The sequence below is a fragment of the Boleophthalmus pectinirostris genome, unplaced genomic scaffold (genome assembly GCF_026225935.1).
Source record: "Boleophthalmus pectinirostris isolate CB_2022bp ecotype Guang Dong unplaced genomic scaffold, ASM2622593v1 HiC_scaffold_6, whole genome shotgun sequence".
Taxonomy (NCBI): domain Eukaryota; kingdom Metazoa; phylum Chordata; class Actinopteri; order Gobiiformes; family Gobiidae; genus Boleophthalmus; species Boleophthalmus pectinirostris.
Genome location: NW_026571447.1, coordinates 35004443 through 35024981, shown reverse-complemented (window position 1 = coordinate 35024981; position 20539 = coordinate 35004443). Strand labels below are relative to the sequence as shown.

The 20539-nt window shown below is 39.9% G+C and overlaps 1 protein-coding gene across 1 annotated transcript in view; it reads right to left on the bottom strand.

Annotated features, from left to right (window-relative positions):
* Positions 1-20539, bottom strand: part of adcy3a (adenylate cyclase 3a) — a 76478-nt gene that overhangs the window by 36132 nt on the left and 19807 nt on the right. Inside the window, 9 exon segments of the mRNA XM_055163795.1 lie at positions 752-894; positions 4481-4600; positions 7155-7320; positions 8656-8814; positions 11197-11228; positions 11230-11325; positions 14976-15087; positions 16421-16551; positions 19961-20110. Of these exon segments, the coding sequence (XP_055019770.1) occupies positions 752-894; positions 4481-4600; positions 7155-7320; positions 8656-8814; positions 11197-11228; positions 11230-11325; positions 14976-15087; positions 16421-16551; positions 19961-20110 (1109 nt within the window).

Here is a 20539-nt window from a genome sequence, read left to right as displayed (position 1 = left end):
AAGAGTTATGGTGCAGCAATAGTGAAAAAAGACAGATGAAACTACATAGACCATGATCCTTTGCTCCATTTCAGTGCAGACTACAAGAAGAAATAACACTTCTAAACACTTTTAAGTCTTAGTTCTTTGGATTAAGTTTTGTCAAGGCATTTTAAGAGGAAAAAGAAGCATATTAACAGTTTTAGTCGCAATAAATATCGTACCGTGAGATGTATATCATGAAAATATTGTACCAAGAGATTTGGATATTGTTACATCCCTAATTGTGAGCCTCCCCACCATATTGTGAGCTTTTCCATGAAATCGCAATAAATATCGTACTGTGAGGATATCGTATTGTGAGACTTGGATATGGTTACACCCCAAATAGACATACAAAGATAATCCATGTTATTCTGCCCCGCTCATTTTTGTCTCTAAATGCTCCTAAACCGTGCTTTTTGTGGTGGCACTTCTGGTTAATTGGGGATCCCGTTCATGTCAATGGAGAATTTAGGAAATGTTTTGCATCTTAAATCTGATATAAAGTCGGATTCATTTGTGTAAAATATTCAGTTTCCGTGTGCACCAACAAGAAAACATTCCACCAATTCTCTGGGAAGTTTTAAAACGGCTTTATCGTCCATATTGAACTTATTTACTGTCAAGATCAACCCCATACAAAATAATACTACCCGAACAATGACAGCGGCGCGCACGGCAACTTCTGGAATAAGGTGGATAGCTGGTTAAATATCCATCATATACTCACGCCTGCACAGTCTCCCTCTCCAGCAGAGCCTCGTTCAACAGTTTGTTCAGCTCCTGCTCGTTTTCCTGAGCGTCGATCACTCGCTCCGCCAAGTCCCTCAGACGCAGCCTCCTCCGCGGGTTTGGGAAAGACGGGTTTACCACCTGCAGGCGCAACAACTCAAAATATGGAAACCGAAATAATACTGGCACAGGCAAAATTGTATTTTGGTGTTATGGTACAGCGAACGTCCACAGAATATAAAATTATACGTTCTTCGATTTGGTCTTCCAATACTTTATGTTATTAGGTTCTTTTTTCAGATCAAGAGTTTGTTTTCATACCTGACAGTTTTGAGTTCTCCTTGCAGAGTCTTCCTCGGAGTCACGTGATGTTGCTGTGACGTGTCCATCAGCTGATTTAAACTGGTTTTGGTGCTGTCTTCCTACCGGTGGAGACAGGACGACAGCGCCACCTGCAGTCCGACTTCCTCAGGACAGTATCCCAGGTGTGTGAGAGTAAACAAGCCCCTCATCCCGGTTTATAGTCCTATGGGCATGTTTCGGTAGCTTGATTCATCAGCTGGTTTTACTTCGTTTCACTTTGTACAAACCGTCTGACCTCGCAGCCTTAGACTTCGTTTGCTTGACGGTATGCAGGTACTTTTTATTATTTAACCAATCGCTGCTGTTTGGTCTTGGGCTAACTGGTATATTAAGCTTTTCCCAAATCCTGTAGGAAAAAGGGCAATAATGTCTTTCCCCTTGATGAAATTCACCAAACATTCTCTTTATTTCGGCTTTAAATCCTCGATGTTGGGAATTGTTGGCAACACAGAATACATGGCTTTTCGCTGATTGGCTGGTGCCCGAACTTGCACTTCTGAGGTTTTTGTGAACCGTCTAGTGCACAGGTGTCAAACATATGGCCCGGGGGCCAGATCTGGCCCTCCAAGACCTTTAATCTGGCCCTCAGATGATTTTCTACTAAAATATTTGAATTGTATTTTCTATTAAAATCTTGTTAATTTTCTGTGGTGTTTATCATAGCAGCGTCTCCAGCGTCTCTGTATGTGGCCCCTCCCACCAGAGCAGCACAAATGAAGACTTGTCTCTTTCCAAACGCTCTTAAAGGACGATCGTTTTGACTGTTGACAGTGACACCCTCATCAGAAAAATGTCCAACATGAGAAAAGTGGAGCCGAGTGCAGGATTTTACAAGAAAAAGTGAATTATTCCTATTTACATACAAGTTCATGTTAAAACTTTGTGTTGAAATTGTATTTTTCTTAAAGATTTCTGTAATAAATTTGTGTTTCTCTGCACAAATATTTGAACTTATTGTTATTTTTGGGGTTTATATGACATGAGTTTTCTGATCCGGTCCCTTTGGAATCAAAGTAGGTTGGATACGGCCCCTGGTCTAGTGTATTCCGATTCCTGACCTAGTCGCTGGAGAGAAATGAAATCGAGTGGAGGAACTAGGTGGCACCAGGCTGTTTCGGTATTTCGATTGCCTCTTTAATCCAGCGACGGTGTTTGTTTTCCTCTGTCCCAGTGATGTTTGCTCCGTCCCAGCCCATAATGTGGTCCTCTCTTTAACAGCTGATTTGAGTTGTTCCTGTTCTGCTTTGTGTTTTGTTGCTCATGTTTCGCCTTCGCCGTTTCCTTCTCGCATTCTGCCCTATGTTCCTTTTTTTGTGTACTGAACACCCTCCCTGTTTCCCCAATGTGTGTTTTATTGCAGAGCATGCAGGGTATTTCGTATATGACGTTACATTTGCTCTTGGTCTATTTTGTCTTTTTACTCTCACACACCTGGGATACTGTCCTGAGGAAGTCGGGCTGCAGGTGGCACTGTCGTCCTGCCTCCTCCTTTAGGAAGACAGCGCCAAAACCTGTTTAAATCAGCTGAACGGACACATCACAGCACCATCACGTGACTCTGAGGAAGACCACAGCGAGCAGTCGAAACTGTCAGGTATGAAAACAAACTCTTGGTCTGAAAAATGAACCTTATAACATAAAACTACAGAATTTTAGGGGTCAAGATCATTCAGTTAATCGATAATCGTAAACAAAATAACACTTCAAAACAACTACTCTTGAATTAGCGTTAATGAAGCATGCAGAAGGACTTAATTCATAAAGAACAAATAGTTTATAAAGAATAATTCATTCTTAATCACTACTAACCAGAGGTGGGACCAAGTCGTTGTTTTGCAAGTCTCAAGTCTTTGACCTCAAGTCCGAGTCAAGTCCTGAGTCAAATACAGGCAAGTCCTAGTCAAGTCTCGAGTCACTGGCCCATAAGTCCAAGTCAAGTCCAAGTCGTCTGCTTTGAGCTTCAAGTCATTTCAAGTCTTTAAACCAAAGAGATTTTTTGCAATTTATATGATTTTTAAAATAAATTGTACTTAAAAAAAAAATCATAGCATATTTATATAAGAGTTGTGGAAATTTAGTTAATTTTCCCTTTTTAAATGTCTTGACAAGATTTTAAAGTGAATCATTATGGTCAGAATAGAAAGAATTCAGATTTAAAAATGTTTCTCCAAGTCACTGACCTTCAAGTCCAAGTCGAGTCCCAAGATTTAGTCCATTTTATCAAGTCAAGTCTCAAGTCTTAAAAATAGTGACTCAAGTAATTAAAAAGTCCCCAACTGTGCTTCTAACCCCAACTCTAACCCCTTAGTGAAACAGTTACTAAGCCTGAATCATTCTCTGTTCATTGAGAAGTAACTCTTTTTTAAGAAAAGAGAAATGAGAAGTAATCGATTTTTATTAACGCTGTCGATGGTGTCGTCATTGTCAAACCCAATTTGCGCTAAAATGACAAATGCTACTAAAACGCACACAGTTTAGTAGCAAGAAATTTAATTAACGGTGAGATATGCAGTGTTGGAGAGTAACAGATTACATGTACCGGAGTTACGTAATCAGAGTACAAATTATGAGTAACTGTATTCAGTTACAGTTACTGTTTCAGTGAGTGGTAATTGGATTACAGTTACTTGGTTGAAATAAATGGATTACACAGTGATATTTTCCTGTTTTCACATATTTCGGGCTATATCCCTTTTTTTTTTTTTTCCCCGGTAATTCCACTCATTGCACTAAACCAGGTCCAAACCAGGTCCAAACCAGGTCCAAACCAGGTCTAAACTAGGTCTAAACTAGGTCTAAAACCAGGTCTAAACCAGGTCTAAACCAGGACTAAACTAGGTCTAAACCAGGTCTAAAACCAGGTCTAAACCAGGACTAAACCAGGACTAAACCAGAATCTAAACCAGAACTAAACCAGAACTAAACCAGAACAAAACCAGAACTAAACCAGGTATAAAACAGGACTAGAACCAGGTCTAAACCAGGTCTACAGGATTTAACAGGACTAAATCATGCTGCATGGACCGTGTTTCCTCCTCTTCTATCAATAATATTTTTTATTTGGTTCAGTAAAGTCTGGGCTTTTTTTATTGCTTTTAGCAGACAAAACATCTTATGTGAAGATTTCCTAGTCTTTGCTAGTCTAGAGCAAACCAAGTAATCCAAAGTATTCAGATTACATTACTCACCTTAAGGTAACCTAATAGATTCCGTTACAAACTACATTTTGGTGTATGTAATCTGTAATCTGTAGGGGAATACATTTTAAAAGTCACCTTCCCAATACTGGAGATATGTCATACAGAATGTTTGTTTTTGTGTGATCTGGATTCAGTGAAATGGTTTAAGAGTTTTTTTTTTTTACCCTTGCATCGAGCTCGTCCGGCTCCTCCGGGGTGGTGCAGCCGGTGTTCACGTTTCCGTTACATTCTGTGGTGTTGATGAGCAGAGGAGAGTTCCCATTGGACGAGGTCACAGACAGCTTCTAAAGACATAATCAGATCATGACAAATGTTAATTAGATTGGTTCAGTGTTAGGTTTTCTTCAAGTCAGTCATTTGTTTCATCATTTGCGAATTGACTTGTACGTCTTGAGTAGATTGTATTACAAACAGGCAATATTTCAGATGTATTATACTAGTAGGTATGAAAATTTAGCTAGTATTTTGCACCAATATTATTTTAAGCTGTGGCAGTCTGTGTGTGCTCATGTGTTATTCCCAGATTGTCCTTGGTACATCAGATTTGTTTTGTTGAACAGAGTAACGGGTAAAAATGGAAACAGAAGAGGAGCGACAGTAGCTCAGTTGGTACGAGCTTTTGTCCATTGATCAGGAGGTTGGCAGTTCGACAGAAACATCAGTTGAGCGGGCAGATCCACTGACCCACAGGCTGGCGGTGCGATTCCAGCTCCCACAGCAAGACACTTTATCCACCTCGTCCCTGGTGTCTCTGTAAACTGGTGTATGAATGTGTGTCTGAATGGGTGAGTGGTTCCTTGTTGTAAAGCGTGAGTGACTTGACGGTAGAAAAGCGCTGTATAAAAAAAGTGACCATTTACTAGGGATTGCAACGACATGGTTTTCCTACGATTCAATATGTATCTCGATACACGGGTCACGATATCAATTCGATTTCAATACTTTTTAAGATGCAAAAATAGAAAAATCTCCTGTAGTTTTTTCAGCTTTTTTTTGCTTATAATATAATAACACTATGATTAAACATTACATACATTACAGCACAACAACTGTACAGTTATAGTTTATATGTGAAGTGTTTTAGTTCATTTGGTTCAATGATTTACAGCTCAGAATTTTGATTCAGTGTAAATAAGAACAGAGCTTTCTCAGGCTGTTTTATATTTTATCATATAGCCAGTCTACTGTTAATATAGAGCGGTAGGGGAGTTACACTATCAGACTTTTCCTTTTTTGATGATGTCTTGATTATTTCTTTTCCTCCCGAGTCTCACTGTGTGCACACGCCTGTATCCGTGCTGTTCTGCCTCCTCCAGCAGAGACAGACAGTAGCTCCTCCCACACTGTCCTGCTACAATCTGTGACACACTGCGCTCTCCCATCTTCTTTCTGGACACTAAAACTATGATATATTACATAAAAATGTCTCGACAGACCTTATAAAGTCTGAGATCACGTACACCATGCACATACGAGCGCATTTGATTGAAGCCAATGTAAAGCTAAAAGCGATTCTTAAGTATTTAAAAGTTAATATATTAGTTATTTTCTGGGTCTATAAACGTAAAATAAAAAGTGACTGAAAGATAAAACTCTGCTCTGTTAGAATATTTCAGCTCTAAATCCCTATGGAGCTGTTTTTCTCCTGCATCTGAGAAGGACGCTGCAATAACTTTTCCTTTCGGACCAAAATAAATGACAACGCAGCGTGCATGGAGAGACACGAGCATATCGACACGTGTATAGAATCGTGAGACCAGTATAGAACGATTTGATATTTTATTGAATATCATTGCATCCCTACGATTTACCAAGAACAATCAGGCTAAAAATGTGCATATATCTTTTTGATGACGCAACTAATTATTTTATATCCACATGTTTTGTTCTTATTGTGAAAACTTTAACTATTCAAAATAGGGATGGGCATTCGATGAAATTTTCTTAATCGATCGTCGAGAGAATTAACGATCGATTATCGATTAATCATTGACGTTTTTATATTAAAATGATCATCATTATTATTACTATCTGCACTCCTAATCTGCATAAATAAATTCAACTTTACAACAAATAAATTGTAACCACTCTAAAGCCACATCAGCCCGTTTATTATAATGTGTTTAATTCAGTTTTGCGCAACTCTCACAGAAACGAAACTTAAAACCGCATCGCTAATTTGCATAAACTCAGCGAAGATAAAACTACAGCTCTTGTGTCGCTGATGCGGTTCAACTTCTGTCGGATTAAAAGACATGACTCAGTGGAATACAGGTTAGTGTGACCAGATTTGCGTTTGTCAAAACCAGGACACCGTACGGGGGGAGGGAGGTGGGGACTCGTCATCGACATTGCACGACTCTCACCTGGCAAAACTTTTTCCCACTGGACACTGAAACATATGTGCTGCTTTGTACACTGTGCACATGGACTCACACTTCTCCCGAACGCAACAGAAAGTGTGGAATTTCTTATACAAGTCATCGTTAAATATGCATATGCACTTCGGTACTTTGCAGACTGACCGACTGTTTGTGACTCGCTCTTTCTGAGTGCAGAGACACATGTACTGACCCCTGTTTGGTCACACTACACACAGCAACCTACATTCGGTTTGTGGATTAAAATTTACGTAATCGATGAAATTCTTAATGATCAATTATCAATTAATCGACTAATCATGCCCATCCCTAATTCAAAACTCTGGATGTTCAAATCTTGTTATCGGCAATTATCAGTTATGAGCCACAGCAGAGAGACAATTATCAGATATCGGCCTCAGCTCAAGATACTCAATATCAAACCATCTGCTGATTTATTACTAAAAGTTGCACTCACGACTCCGTTGATGCCGTTCTTGCCCACGGGACCCTTGGGCACCACCACCAGGTAGGTCTCGATGCCGCGCTCTCGCAGATAGTCACAGCGGTCGCCTCCGTTCCCTGGCTCCACGTCGAACTCTCCGTGCAAACACTCCATCGTGCTCTGGGAAATGTGCACACGCCTGCGAAAGGAATTAACAATTAAAATAACAAAATTTCATATGAGAACACATTCCATTCCAGAGAGTGTGATTGACAGGACGATTAACAATCCGTGTATCATTCGTTTATTCGTTTTGCAATGTAAAACCAAAATAGGAAAATGAAGAAACAACTGTTTTCTTCATTATTTGTCTCCAAAACCAAAATTAAAAAACGGATAACGATTCATTTTTTCAGTTTTTGATTTTGTGTTTAAATGAATAATGAAAAAAACAGATAATGGCCGTTTCCCGTTTTCGTGACTTAAACCAGGTCCAGGACCAGACCAGAATCAGACCAGAACTGAGACCAAGACTTAGACCGGAACCAGACCACGACTGAGTCCGGGACCAGGGCCGAGACCGGGACTGAGACCGGACTGACCGGACCGGGACCGAGACCAAGACCGGAACCGAGACCGGGACCGAGACCAGACCAGAACTGAGGACCAGAATTGAGACCAGACATTGAGACCAGGACTGAGACCAGGACTGAGACCAGGACTGAGACCAGGACTGAAACTGGGACCAGACCAGGACTGAAAACAGTTTAGTCCTGGTTCAGTCCTGGTTCAGTCCTGGTTCAGTCCTGGTTCAGTCCTGGTTCAGTCCTGGTTCAGTCCGTATGTGGTGCAAAAGTCCAGCATCAAAGTTTATGTCACGGAAACGGGAAATAGCCATGTACACGTTATCTGTTTTTTTCCATTTTTCATTTAAACACAAAATCAAAAACTAAAAAACTAATTGTTATCCATTTTTAAAATTTGGTTTTGGAGACAAATAATGAAGAAGACTGTTGCTTTTTCTTTTTCCTATTTTTGGCTTTATATTGAAAAATGAATAAACGAATGATACACGGATTATTAACCAATCAGAGAGACAATGGTCCATTTGTGTCAAAACAAATATTGCAGCTTAAAAGTAAAAAAGGAGGAAAAAATAACACAACTGATTGAGAAACAGCATAGTTTTTTTTTTCCACCACAATGTTTGTTTGTTTTTTTAACCAGGACCAGACCGTGAATGAGACTGGGACCAAGACCGGGACCAGACATGTTATATATATTTTGAAAGGAGAAGTCTTCTGCATTTGAGAGACGTGCTATAAATTCATGACTGTGGTTCAATCTTCCCAAATTAAAATGCATATTTTTATATTTTTACACACTTTGTCCAATTTTACAGGATGTAGAAGGGACTGACTGGTTGGGCAATGGTTTCCCCAGCCGCACTGAAGGAAGGGCCAAATGCAGATAACAAATGACCCAATGTTAAGTGTAGCTGAACGTTTAGATTCTGAGATAAAGCCCTCCTCACCCAGGGATCCCTCCGGCCTCCATCTTGTTTGCCACAGTGACGTCCGTGGACCAGACGTCGTACTGCCATCGCTTCTGCCCCAGGACTCCCCCCAGCACGGTCCCGCTGTGCACCCCCACACGCATGTCCACGTCCGTCTGGGTCTTCTCCCGCACATACCTGGAAATACAGTTCACAGCTTTCGACCAAAAACCAACAAAACACATTTAAGTTCATGTTACACCTTCAAAATATCACTGCGAACTTAAAGATGCACTTTCTAACTTTTCTGGTGGAGGGAAATGTTGCTTTCCACAGTATGTCATTTAACTTATTTATGTTTGTGAAGTAACACTACCAGGACAAGTTACAGGTCAGATCTGTGGAAAGTGGTGACTCTGGTCACAGATAGAATGTGTACACAAGTTTAATGCAGACCTAGGCAAAAAACTTTGGGCAAAATTTAAGATATAAACACTTAAATCTGTCAGAAAGTTACTTAAAAGTAGTAAAACTAGAAAAGCACTCAGAGAGCGCAGACCTCCGCCAAGGACTACCCCCATTTTTTATATAAATTGCGATAAAATCAGTCTTCTGGATCAGATCCGGATCAGCCTTTGGAATATGAAAGAGGATCCCATTGTCCATCCCTGAGTCAAATTTCATGGGGTTTGGTCAATAATTAACCGAGATATTGAGAAACAAAATTTTTGGCCCCATTTACCACAATGTTAACTAAAATTTCAAAGTGATCCAGAATCCAGGATTTCTTCCGGATCACCCCCAAAATGAAATCAGTTCTTCCTTTTCACATTTCCAACAAATCCTGAAAATTACATCAAAATCGGTCCATAACTTTTTGAGTTATGTTGCTAACAGACAAACAAACAAACAAACAAACAAACGCCGGCAAAAACATAACCTCCTTGGCAGAGGTAATTAACAGCCCATGCAGCAAGATAATTTTACTTAACACTTGTTTTAAATTATCTTAAAACAGTGTTGGGAGTAGCAATTTATAAAAGTAACAAATTACTGTAATGCGTTGCTTTTTGCTGTAACACATTAATGTGGCATTACAAGGAAAAAAATTGTTATATTTTACTTGATACAAATGTCAATAATTTGAAGTGGTGGGTTTTTCGTTTTTTTTTTTCATACAAATTCGTTAAAATCACTGCGATATCAGCAGCGGTGATACGTTAAAGTTATGGTTCCGAATGTCGGGATGGGCCAGGAGGTTGTGCCTGCAAAGACCGTCAGGTGACTGCAGGCGGAAGCAGGAGCAACCTCCGGGCCCGATCACACTTTGCGGACTCCCTCCTCCACAGGCTCGGGGTTCTCTCAGGGGCGGTCCTAGATTCCAAGTCCTAGTCCAAAATTAGTGCTGGTTTAGTCCTGGTTTAGACCTGGTTTAGTTCTGGTTTAGACTTGGTTTAGACCTGGTTTAGATCTGGTTTAGTCTGGTTTAGTCTGTTTAGTCTGGTTTAGTCCTGGTTTAGTCCTGGTTTAGTCTGGTTTAGTCTGGTTTAGTCTGGTTTAGTTTTGGTTTAGTCTGGTTTAGTCCTGGTTTAGATCTGGTTTAGATCTGGTTTAGTCCTGGTTTAGTCCTGGTTAGTCTGGTTAGTCTGGTTTAGTCTGGTTTCTGGTTTAGATCTGGTTTAGTCTGGTTTAGTTTTAGTCCTGGTTTAGTCCTGGTTTAGTCCTGGTTTAGTCTGGTTTTCTGGTTAGTAGATCTGGTTTAGACCTGGTTCAGTCCTGGTTTAGTCCTGGTTTAGTCCTGGTTCAGTTCTGGTTCAGTTCTGGTTCAGTTCTGGTTTAGTCCTGGATTAGATCTGGTTTAGATCTGGTTTAGATCTGGTTTAGTCCTGGTTTAGAACTGGTTTAGTCCTGGTTTAGTCCTGGTTTAGACCTGGTTTAGACCTGATTTAGACCTGGTTTAGCTCTGGTTCAGTCCTGGGTTCAGTCCTGGGTTCAGTCCTTATTTAGACCTGGTTTAGTCTTGGTTTAAACCTGGTTTGGTCCTCGGTTCAGTTCGTATACAGCACAAAGGTTCAGCATCTTCGTTAAGCATTTTGGCCCTCCACAATATTTTCTGTTTCTCATGTGGCCCCATGGAAAAAAATAATTGCCCATCCCTGGTTTAATGCCCTACTGTGGCACATTCCAGGCCAAGTAAATATTGTGGCAGACTCTTCACCAGAAAAGTTACGTAGGTCAGCGTAAAGGAAATATGTTCCACTTGACGATATTTAACCTCTGTAGCGTGAGTGTGAGATGTACTCTTATGCCAAAACACACCAGCAGCATCACCACAGCTTTGACAAATGATTATTGATTTCCAACTATTGATTTAATTTCCTTGTGTTTTATATATTTTCACAGAATCTAATGTGAACTGAAGTGAGAGGGCAAACCAGTACAACAAGTGCATATCCAACTTTACTTTAGGCTGAATCTCATTACCCAAAACATCAATTTCAATCTGTGGCTCGGATCAATGAAGCCCACGTGACTGACACCAGATGGCGCCGTCACCCCCCAGAGACCCGGGACACTCACGAAATGGCCTCGACCATGGCCAGGCCCATCATGAATGGAGCAGGCCGCGTGGTCCTCCCTGTAGTCCGGCAGACCACAGATGCAGTAGTAACAGTCGCCCAAGATCTTGATCCGCAGCTGGTGGTATTTCTGAGGAGAGGAAAAAATACAGCAATTAATCAAAAAAAATAAACGTTTTTTGTTGTTTTTTTGTTTAGTTTTGTTTTTTAATTGTTACAGATTAGAGATCTTTGAAGTTCTATTTATGGCAGACATGTCCAAACTACGGCCCGTGGGCCAAATGCAGCCCTCAGACAAATTTTTCTTGGCCCTCAGGCTTCCAGGTGAATTGGCCCAAATTACCTTACATCAATTAAAAGAACTTTGTACTGCAAGTTTTTGGAAAATCTAACTTGATAAAGCTAATGTTTAATATTTAGTGTGTGGTTTTAAGGTTCTTAGAGTGAGCCATCAGTGTTTATTCATGCTAAAGTGTTAAACATGCACATGTACTATGATTGAGCACCCCTGATTTATGGACTTGGACACCCCTGATTTATGGACTTCTGAATCTCTGGTTTCTGACTAATGAAAATAATAATTCAAATCTAAATATTAGGGTTGGGCAGTAACCAAATTTAAACCTTAAACCTTTAAACCTTCTCAGGATTTTACCACGGTATACCTTATTATCATATTACCAAAATGTTTTAGTACGACTTTGGTAAACTACAAAGTCTATGCTTATGACCTGCAGATTTATAATCTCTGAAAAGTTTCACATGAACCCTCTCCAACGTGATACACACATAGAACAGACTCAACATCAGCAGCACATCCTCTGTCACAGAAAAAACACTCATATTCCACTGAGTCGTGTCCTTTAGTCCGACAGAAGCTGAACCACATCAGCAGCACAAGAAGTGAGCTGATTTTATCGGCGCTTACAGTTCATGCAAATTAGCCACGCGGTTTAAGTTTCATTTCTGTAAAACGTAAAGAAATGTACATCTGAAGCCAAAATGCTGCCAAATTGCAGAAGTACAAGTATTTTTTTGGGGACCAACTCGCTTGCGGCCGGACGTGCCATGTTGTCTTGGTCACGTGACAATGGAACAGAACTAATCAAGCGTCATCTCCCCACGCAGTTAAAAGAAACATTATAGACACTATTAGTTTTAAATCGTGATGGCATTAAACTGAAAACACAAGCACACATTCATCTGTGCTGAGCAAATAAATTTAAGCATCAAGAAATTATAATATTATACTAGGTCCTTAAGCGCTGCAGATTTTTTAAATGACGGTAATGAAACTGATACCGTTGCTACTTTTTGATACCGCGGTAAACTGTAATACTGTATTACCACCCAACCCTACTAAATATTATACACTTTGAAAGAGTAAAATCCAGAAAAGTTTAAATTAATATTATTCAAATGTTTGTCTAGGGTCTCAGTCACTAAAATAAATTATAACGTTGAATTTCTTTTTAACATTTCTTTTGAAAATACAGTGTTATCGACAAGCTAACTTATACAATAAACATTCAAAGAGACAATTTTTATTGTATTTGGAATAAATGGATTAAATATATCACCCCAATCAGAAAAGATTTCTTGTAACTTCTCCATTTCTGGTGAAGATTTGTTATATTTTATTTTACACTATATAACACATTATTTTTTTGATGAGTTTTGTTTCTGTAAGCGCCCCTGTTCTTGTAAGTAGTTTAGTTTTTCTTTTCCTTCTTTTTTCTTGTTTCTTTTTGTTTGGTTTTGGTTTCTTTTTGTTTGGTTTTTTGTTATAAAATTGGAAAGATCACATTTGAACTGGAAATCTGTAATGTGTAAATATTTGCTTGCTCCAAATAAAAAAAAGAAAAAAAAAAAAAGAAAAGAAAATGCAGAATTATCAACAGGAAAAACTGGCTCTTGTGCCCATCTGGGAGTAAGACGTCATCAAGACATCTACAATTGGAAAACCACCGATATCAGAGCGAGTAGAAGCTCAGTGGCAATACTAGAGTTGCAGGTTTAATCCCTGCTCAGACCTGTGCATGTTGGTGTTTCCTTGGGCAAGACTTTCTATATTAGTATGATGAGGATATCACGGTAATCTGACGCACCATAGACACAGTTTGGCAGTCACATCTGTCAATTTACCTCTGGGCAGATATGGCTACAGAAGCAGCTCACCACCTCCAAGGAAAACTGATCAAGGAATGAATAATAAGCTGTAGAGTACTTTCACTTTTTGGATGGTGCTATATACAAATGCATGAAACTTAAGGCCACGACGCAGAGAGTCTGTGTCGAGTGACGTGCATCTTCGAAATGTTCTAACTACACATCGAAACGGCGCAGATAACAGAACAAGTTAGGCAGACAATAAAGGCTGTGATTTGTCCTCTCTACCACCGCTCTACATACATTTCTTGTGCTCAGCTTTCCTTTTTTTCAATATACATTGAGAAATAATGTGTTTAATGCAGCTTTGCATATATTTGTTTACATTTTACAGAAACAAAACTTAAAACCGCATGGCTAATTTGCATAAACTACAGTATTTTATGGGCTATTAGACACTCTGGATTATAAATCATTAAATTGTCTATTTTCTAACTTTTTTCACAAATAAACCGCACAGAACTTTAAAGGAAACACAGTTTCATGGGTCAGTGGGACTTTGTTTGTCACATTCACGGTGACTCTGGGCTTTGTTCAGTTGTGGCGTGTAGGGAGGGTGCTGTCTGGGACCACTGGATTGTCGGCGTGTTCGCGGTGACTCAGTTGTTCAGTCGTGTCTAGAAGTGGCACATCGCACTTGCTTTTTCGGTTTGTTTCTTCGTTCCGTTTCTCGTCAGCGTGGAGCCATGAGTGTGTCTGCGGGTGTTTTTCTCTGTGCGGTTGCTGTCTGCTCCGTGTGTGTTTGCGTGTTCTGCGGGTGGTGCGGCTTTGTAGTTTACTGAAGTCGTGCTGTGACACCCGAGTGGATTCGTGTACAGGGCGCTCTGGATTGTGGGGCGCAGTCGTTTTTTGATGCGGTTAGAGGCTTAAGAGCGCGTCTAATAGCCTGGAAAATACAGTAAGCTGAAAAAACAGCTCGCTCCTTGTGCTGTGACGCGGTTCAGCTTCTGTCGGACTTAAAAAGGACACGACTCGGTGGAATATGAGTGTTCTTTCTGTGACAGAGGGATATTGTACTAATGTTGAGTCTGTTCTGTGCTTTTATCATGTTGGAGATGGTTCATGTTAAACTTTTTAGAGATTATACGTCTGCAGGTCATAGGCACAGACCGTATATATGAATGGGCATATATTCTAGCACAGACCTTGACGGAGATCGATAAATCAAAAACAACAGCGAGAAGGCGACAGTGGCAGTGTGCGTTGAGTCGACGCAGAACTATACGTCACCCTTTACAGTATATATTTCAAACAGATCCATCTTTCTTGTAATATACAAAATTATTTTCTATTCAAACACAAATAAATTAAAATAAATAGACTTGGACATTGGGAACTTAAGTGCACCTGGTTTTGGTCGGAGCCGCAGGTGCAGCGACACACAGCAGCTGCACCTTTTTATTACAACACTAAAAATACTTAAACCAGCACAGATTTCAACAACAAATCAGAGACGCGCAATAACCATCTGCAGCACTGACACTGGTGAACACTGAAAATAAGGTTTGGGGTTGAAAATGATTTGAATTTCATACCATATTTATTTTGGATCAACATAAAATACATAAAGATACAATATGTAACTTTTTGGTGGAAGGGTATTTTACTTACTGCAGCCAGTTTGTCAAATCGAGCAAAAAGTTCGTTGAGGAGTTTGACGAGCTCCTGAGCGCTGCAGGACGAGGAGAGCTGAGTGAAGCCCACGATGTCGGCGAATAAAATACTGAAAAGACAAGCAAACGAATTATTTCCCTTTGGCTCAACACGGCTAAAAATAGAATAAATAATGTTTAGTAAATTGACTGGAGCTCTATTAAAGTATAATCTGAGTTGATTTTAACACAATCTGACCGTAAAGAACAGACTTAGTTTGAACTACAACAGGTGAGCAGTTTTGGATTGTTAAACAAGTTTCTTGTATTCATCATACTCTCCTGAAAATGTGTTGATTAAATCCATTTTGTGTTCTTTTCTTAAGTTTTCAAACTATCTTAAAACTTTTTTTTTGTCACCAACGTAACTGATTGCACCATAGACATACATGTAGAACAATTCATGTATCATTTGTTCATTCGTTTTTCAATATAAAATCAAAAATAGGAAAATGAGAAAAAAAAAACTATTTTCTTCATTATTTGGCTCCAAAACCAGAATGAAAAAACGGATAATGATTTGTTTTAATTGAATAATGGAAAAAAACAGATAACGGCTGTTTTCCGTTTACCTGACTTAAACTCTGATGCCGGACTTTTGCACCGCATACGAACTGAACCAGGACTGAATCAGGACTAAAACAGGACTAAACCAGGACTGGTCCCGATCTCAGTCCTGGTCTGGTCCCGGTATCAGTCCCAGTGTCAGTCCCGGTGTCAGTCCCGGTGTCAGTCCCGGTGTCAGTCCCGGTGTCAGTCCCGGTGTCAGTCCCAGACTCAGTCCCAGACTCAGTCCCAGACTCAGTCCCAGACTCAGTCCCAGACTCAGTCCCGGTGTCAGTCCCAGACTCAGTCCCAGACTCAGTCCCAGACTCAGTCCCAGACTCAGTCCTGGTCAGGTCTCGGTCTCAGACTTGGTCTCAGTCCCGGTCCAGTTCAGGTCTGGCTCCGGACCTGGTTCATTCTTCCAGGACTCCAGAACCGAGACCGGAGTTTAGTCCTGATTTAGTCCTGGTCTCAGTTCCGGTCTCAGTCCTGGTCTCAGTCTTATTCTCAGTCTCTCCCGGACTCAGTCTTGGTCTCAGTTCCGGTCTGGTCCCGGACCTGGTTTAGTCCTGGTTCAGTCCTGGTTCAGTCCTGGTTCAGTCCTGGTTCAGTCCTGGTTCAGCAGTTTAAGTCACGGAAACGGAAAGCGGCCGTTACACGTTTTGTCCATTATTCATTTAAACACAAAATCGAAAAGAAATCATTATCCGTTTTTTCATTTTGGTTTTGGAGACAAATAATGAAGAAAACCGTAGTTTTTTTTCGTTTTCTTATTTTTGGTTTTATATTGAAAAACGAAGGATACTTGGATTGTAGAACACCCCCAGCGTGACAAAGTCTGATGGTGTTGTCTCGTACCTGACGTTCTCGTGCCGGTACATGTACATGGTGTTGAACTGTTGCATCTCCTTCTGGCTCTGCTCTTTCTTCATGTCCTGAAGCATCTCGTCTGCGATGTGCTTTGGGAGGATGGACAGCAGGAGGCGCTCCTACAGGGAACAACAGATTGATGACAGATGAGTTTGACTGGACTAATCCACACAAAAACGATCAATAATAATAATAATACTGTATTGGATTTCTACAGCGTTTTTCCAAGAAACCCAAAGCCGTTTCCAGTTTTCCGGAGCTGTTCAAATAAACCAAATTAGTATTCTGAACACATCCAGGGGTTCCAAAGTAATGAAAGGACTAAACCAGGACTGAACCAGGTCTAAACCAGGACTAAACCAGGACTAAACCAAGAGTAAACCAAGAGTAAACCAGGACTAAACCAAGACTAAACCAGGACTGAACCAGCACTAAACCAGGACAAAACTAGGTCTAAACCAGATCTTGACCTTGAGAGCGAGAGAGAGAACCCTGACCCCGGTGAAATGATCCAAATGATTCTAGTGAAGGTGTATGGAGTTTAAAAACACAGCGGAGCACTTCCTGTATCACCACATGACATCACAAGGTGGAACAAAGCATTTTCTATTTGAGAGAAGAGCGTTTGTGTTTTAAACATGCAAATGAAACAAAACACAACTCCAGGTCTGTTTTTATAATAACATATAAGTCTGTGCACTTAATTGAATTTTAATCACGATTTCGATTTGTGTGTCAAACAATCTCCAAACTGATATAATCAAATTGAAACGCTAAAGCTTAACAAAGTTTATTTTGGGATTTTTGTATATAAATAAGTATATTAATTTCATTTTTTAAATGTAGAGATTGTAGAACAGCTGGATATATAGTTTAATTTCGATACATTTATGTTTTTCTTTGCCTTATTTCATGTTCAGAATATGATTTATTCATTATATGTTTTATACATCGCAAAATTGCTCTAAGGTTTATATTTGTAGCCTGTATTTATTTTCAATTTGAAAGTTTTGTGCAAATTATGAATAACAAAGTGTTGTGTTTTGGGGTTTTTTTGAGAGAGAAATGCTGAATAAATGCATCGTGTAACTAAAAAATAATCATTTGTATAATCTTGATTTCAATACTGACCAAAATAATCGTGATAATAATTTTTCCATAATTGAGCAGCTCTAAAAACATCTGAAAATGGTGTTATATGAGCCCTTTAACACTTCAAAATAAAATAAAATGTCTTTTAAATTGGTAAAAGTCCTCAAGCATGAAAAATCTAAACAGGAAGTTGAAAACCATGGTTATTTTCAGAACATGTAGGCCTATTTAGTTACTTCCCAACACTGCGGTAAAAATACAGGTAAAGACAACTTACAACATCACATACATTATAAAAAAAATTTAATAAATTCACAAATTCAACCCGGCAGTTTCTATTTAAACCTAACACTTCACTCATTCAAAAACACTTAGGAAAAAATGAAATCCTCACAGACATCTCCATATCCTCCTCCAGAGCCGACCGTGATTACTGATGACATCGCCGTCTCGCAGGGCCAGTTGCCACGGTAACGCCGTCGGCCAATCAGAGCGCCCGCCTGCCTCTCGACTCCAGCGCCGTTAGCCTCATTAGCATTCGCCGAGTTAGTTATTAGCATTTCCATATTTCTTTCAATGCAAATCAGTGGAAATGAATTTAGCGTGTGGTTCATTCTGCCGTGTGCTTCAAATCATTGACAAGTGCCGGAAAGTTAAAGAACGGCATCTCAGCGGAATAAAAAATAGAAACTAGCAATGCCTGAAGTTAATTGGTGATTGAATGTCGTCTGCAGAGAATTTTATCGTTTACGTGGGTCTAGTAGTGGCTGTAAAACCAGTTTAGATCCACAAACATCTTCTGAAATGCATGTAAGTGTTCATATTTCATTATTTACAAGTGTTATTATCACGTACATTGAACACAAAACATGAAATTTGAGCCCACACCGTCAATGAATCATTCTGCAGTAAATGCTTGATCCAGTGAACCACAAAGCTCTTTACTGGCCAATACGTGCATCACAAATTTCGGACTTCTGGTCATCGCGCAATGCTGGGAAGGATTTTCTGAAAAAGTGTGCCTCAAATCGTCATGTTTGTTTTCCCAGTGGGATGTGCCTATTGTCAAAGCCGATCTTTTCAAGGCTTTAGAACCATATCGCTTTTGTTTTTGGTTCTGATATTGTCAGATTTTAGTTTTGGGATTTGGACATCGCAATTGTGTGGTTTTTGGACGTCCTAACAGCGGAACGGCTCGAGAAATGGGCTTCGGAAAGTTTGCGAACTTCATAAATGCAAAAGGGAATCAGATGTGTGTGACTGCAAACCTCTGTTCAAACTGTTTCCCTTCCCAACAGAATTGAAAATAGTAAAGGGTGAAGGTGATGGGCAGCATTGATCCACAGGAAAGACCAAAAAGACTGCCTAAATCAGGCATGTCCAAACTATGGCCCGTGGGCCAAATGCAGCTTTCAGACACATTTTTCTTGGCCCTCAGGCTTCCAGGTGAATTGACCCAAATGACCTTACATCAATTAAAAACTTACTTTTTACTGCAGGTTTTTGGAAAATCTACCATAATAAAGCAAATATTTAGTATTTAGTGTGTGGTTTTAAGGATTTTAGCATGAATAAAGATGGATCGTCTAACTTGTTAAACATGCACATATTTCAATTATTCACTGTACTGAGCACCAGTCTACAGCCCTCGATCGGCCCTCTGCTTCGTCTGTGTTTAGATATGTGGCCCTTGATGAAAAAAGTTTGGACACCCCTGACCTAAATCATCCTGCGTTTACAGTGAACATTTTGTATGTGGAGCGCCAACAAAGCAAAATCCCGATCAACCTTGGTTACGAATTTAAAAAGTCAACGCCAAAGCGAAAGGCACCAACTGTTCATCAAGAAACACCTTCCACTGCAAAGAGACCAAGACGTGATGTTGCTGTAAAACCACAAGAACAAGAAAGTGCAGCTCAGTCTGTTTGTCTTCTGTACCTCTCACTTAACAAACGGGATTTTACTTTGTTGGTGCTCCACATACAAAATGTTCGCTGCAAACTCGGGATGATTTCTTAGACAGCCACAGGTTTCCTTTTTGGTCCTTCCTGTGGATCAATCCCGTCCATCGCCTTCGCCTTTCACTATTTTTCAATTCTAAATGCTAAAGAAACAAAATTCCCATGGAAACAAGCAGAAAAGGCCCTTCTCCAGGCCAAATAAGAGTCAGGTTTATGGAAATGCAACCCTGATGTGAGTAAGGACGCATGTTTTTCAATAATTTCCGGTGCAATAAACACATTAATAATAATAAAATAATAAATAATAAACAACACACACACAAAACAAGTATTACTATGTCAATTTTGGGGTTAAAAAGTTGCACAGAGGGGCTTTAAAGAGCTCTTATGTATGTACAAAAACAAAATTATTATTAATTTACGATGACAAATGTGTTTTTGTATTGATAATGGTAAATAATGATGTTCTTCTGACCTGCTGCTGGCTCTGCTCCTCCAGGTTGAGTTTGACCTCGAGTGACTGCCGCGCCTCCAGAAAAGCCTTCCTGTGTTTACGGTCGGCCATGTAATACGACATGATGCCCACCGTGATGGAGCACACGTAGATCACCACGTTCGCCAACAGCTACACACACACACACACAAAAAAATACACAAATGGTTTCAGGGTTAATATTTACTCTTTGTACGTTTTTTGGTTCTTGTACATAAAAATCTAAACCAGAACGAAAACCAGGACTAAATCAGGATTTAATGAGGACTAATCCAGGTCTAAAACCATAACTAAACCAGGTCTAAACCAGGTCTAAAACCAGGACTAAACCAGTACTAAACCAGGACTAAAACCAAGACTAAAACCACCAGGACTAAACCAGGGCTAAAACAGGATTTAACCAGGACTAAACCAAGACTAAACCTAAAACTAAAATTAGGACTAAATCCTGGATTAAACCAGGTCTAAACCAGGACTAAAACCAGGACTAAAACAGGATTTAACCAGGACTAAAACCAGGACTAAATCAGGTCTAAACCAGGATTAAACCAGGACTAAAAC